This window comes from Panicum virgatum, chromosome 2K (genome assembly GCF_016808335.1).
Source record: "Panicum virgatum strain AP13 chromosome 2K, P.virgatum_v5, whole genome shotgun sequence".
NCBI classification, from domain to species: Eukaryota; Viridiplantae; Streptophyta; class Magnoliopsida; order Poales; family Poaceae; genus Panicum; species Panicum virgatum.
The window spans coordinates 66507439-66509091 of NC_053137.1; the positions used below are offsets into that span (position 1 = coordinate 66507439).

General features: G+C 67.2%; 1 protein-coding gene across 1 annotated transcript; it reads left to right on the forward strand.

The window, feature by feature from the left end:
* The first annotated feature begins 429 nt into the window (after positions 1-429).
* On the forward strand, positions 430-1438 carry LOC120696255. Its single transcript, XM_039979378.1, has one exon. It carries the CDS (start codon positions 525-527, stop codon positions 1236-1238), a length of 714 nt encoding a protein of 237 aa, XP_039835312.1. The 5' UTR covers positions 430-524; the 3' UTR covers positions 1239-1438.
* The last annotated feature ends 215 nt before the right edge of the window (positions 1439-1653 follow it).

The following is a 1653-nucleotide window of genomic DNA, read 5'->3' on the forward strand; positions in this document are numbered from 1 at the left end:
CGCCGGCACGGCAACAACAGCCTGCAGAGGCTGCAGGCACGGCCAAACGGCCACCGCCACCCCAGATGCAGCCGCCCCCCCGCGCCGCCCGTCCCGTCTCACACCACGAAACGGAGCCCCCCACTTGCGCGCGAGCTCGCCCCGTGCCCCGCCCCAAAAGAACACCCCACCCGTCGTACTCCCCCGCGAGGCCGCGAGAACCGCTCCCGCGCCGCGAACCAGCGCGACGCCGCGCCCCCGCTGGCTTCTGACCACCGACGCCATGTCACGTTCCTGTCATCGTCAACCGCCACGCCGACCCGACCCTCGCGCAGTTGCCCTGGCACTCGCCACGCCCGTCCATGTAAAACCTCCTCGAGTCGTTAGATTCCCCGCGTATAAAACGGAGACTGCTCGCCCTCGCACCCACCAACTGAGCTTTGCCTGCCACGAACCCTGGTTGCTAGCTCGCTGCTTCAACGTTCGCGTTCAAGCTCGCTCGCTGCCTCGTCGGCCGCCGCCGCGCGCGCTCGCTCGCTCGAGGCATGGCGGATGGCCTGCTGCGGTGGCTCTGCGTGCTCCCGGGGCGGCGGTGGCGTCGTCGCCGCGGGGGGCGCGCGGCGCGGCTAGTGCTGTGGGGCGGGGAGGCGCGGGCGGCCGATCCCGGGACGGCGGCGGGGGAGCTCTTGGCGGAGCACGCCGGCTGCGTGGTGTGCCGCGCTGAGGGGTTCCGGATCGGCCGCCCCGTGCCGGTGCTCGACATCGAGGACCGCCTCGAGGCCGGGCGCACGTACCTCGTCGTCCCCGTGGACCGCCTTCCGTGCGGCGGAACGGACGGGGTCGTCACCGCGGCGTTGCTCACGGCGCTCTCGCACGCCGGCGGAGGCAAGTCGTCGTCGTCGTCCGCCCCGACGACGTCGCTGGCCGGAGGCTCCAGAAGCCCGTTCGAGTACGTGAAGGACGAGGACGGCCGCACGGTGATCAGGGTCACGGAGGAGTTCATCGTGAGGGCCGTCACGGGCGGTGGTGGCAAGCCGCGCGATCGGGACGCCGACGCCGGCGGGTGCGGGGCGCTTTGCAGCACGCCGGAGCTGAGGAAGCACTACGAGCAGCTGGTGGGCGCTGCGAGGGGGCGGCCGTGGTCGCCGCGGCTGGACACGATCAAGGAGCGAAAAGGGCGGAGGCTCGTGGACGTCGTGAGCCCGGGGAGGCTGTCGCCGGTGAGGCTGCTGGGGATGGACAAGGGACTCTCCAGCTAGTAGGATAGAGCTAGAGAGCTGCAAAATTGCAAACAAGCCAGCGACATCAGCACCTCAGATCTCAATGGGCTCCATGCCTTCATGCAGCTGCTGTGTCTTTGGATGAAGATGTCGATTCTTGGATGTATATGGGTATTTTTTTTTGGAGAAGAACATGTACAGCCACGTCTCATAGCTAATTCAAAATTCAAATATTCGAATTGCATGATCAGCCACGTTCGCCTCTCCGGCTCTTCCCACGCCGCTCCATGATGCCGGAGCGCATGGTGGTCCGGCGGCGAGACGGGAGAAGCTAAAATCGGCTGCCGGCGGTGGCGCGGTCTGGATTCCCATGCGATCCGGCATAGCGGCAGGGCTGGTCAGAGTTGTCCGTTTCGAGCGCAAGTCATCCTGAGAATTGAAGGATTCCACAGCT

Bases quoted from the DNA above. Each gene is read 5' to 3' on its own strand.
- LOC120696255 (XM_039979378.1), top strand. From the start codon at position 525: ATGGCGGATGGCCTGCTGCGGTGGCTCTGCGTGCTCCCGGGGCGGCGG.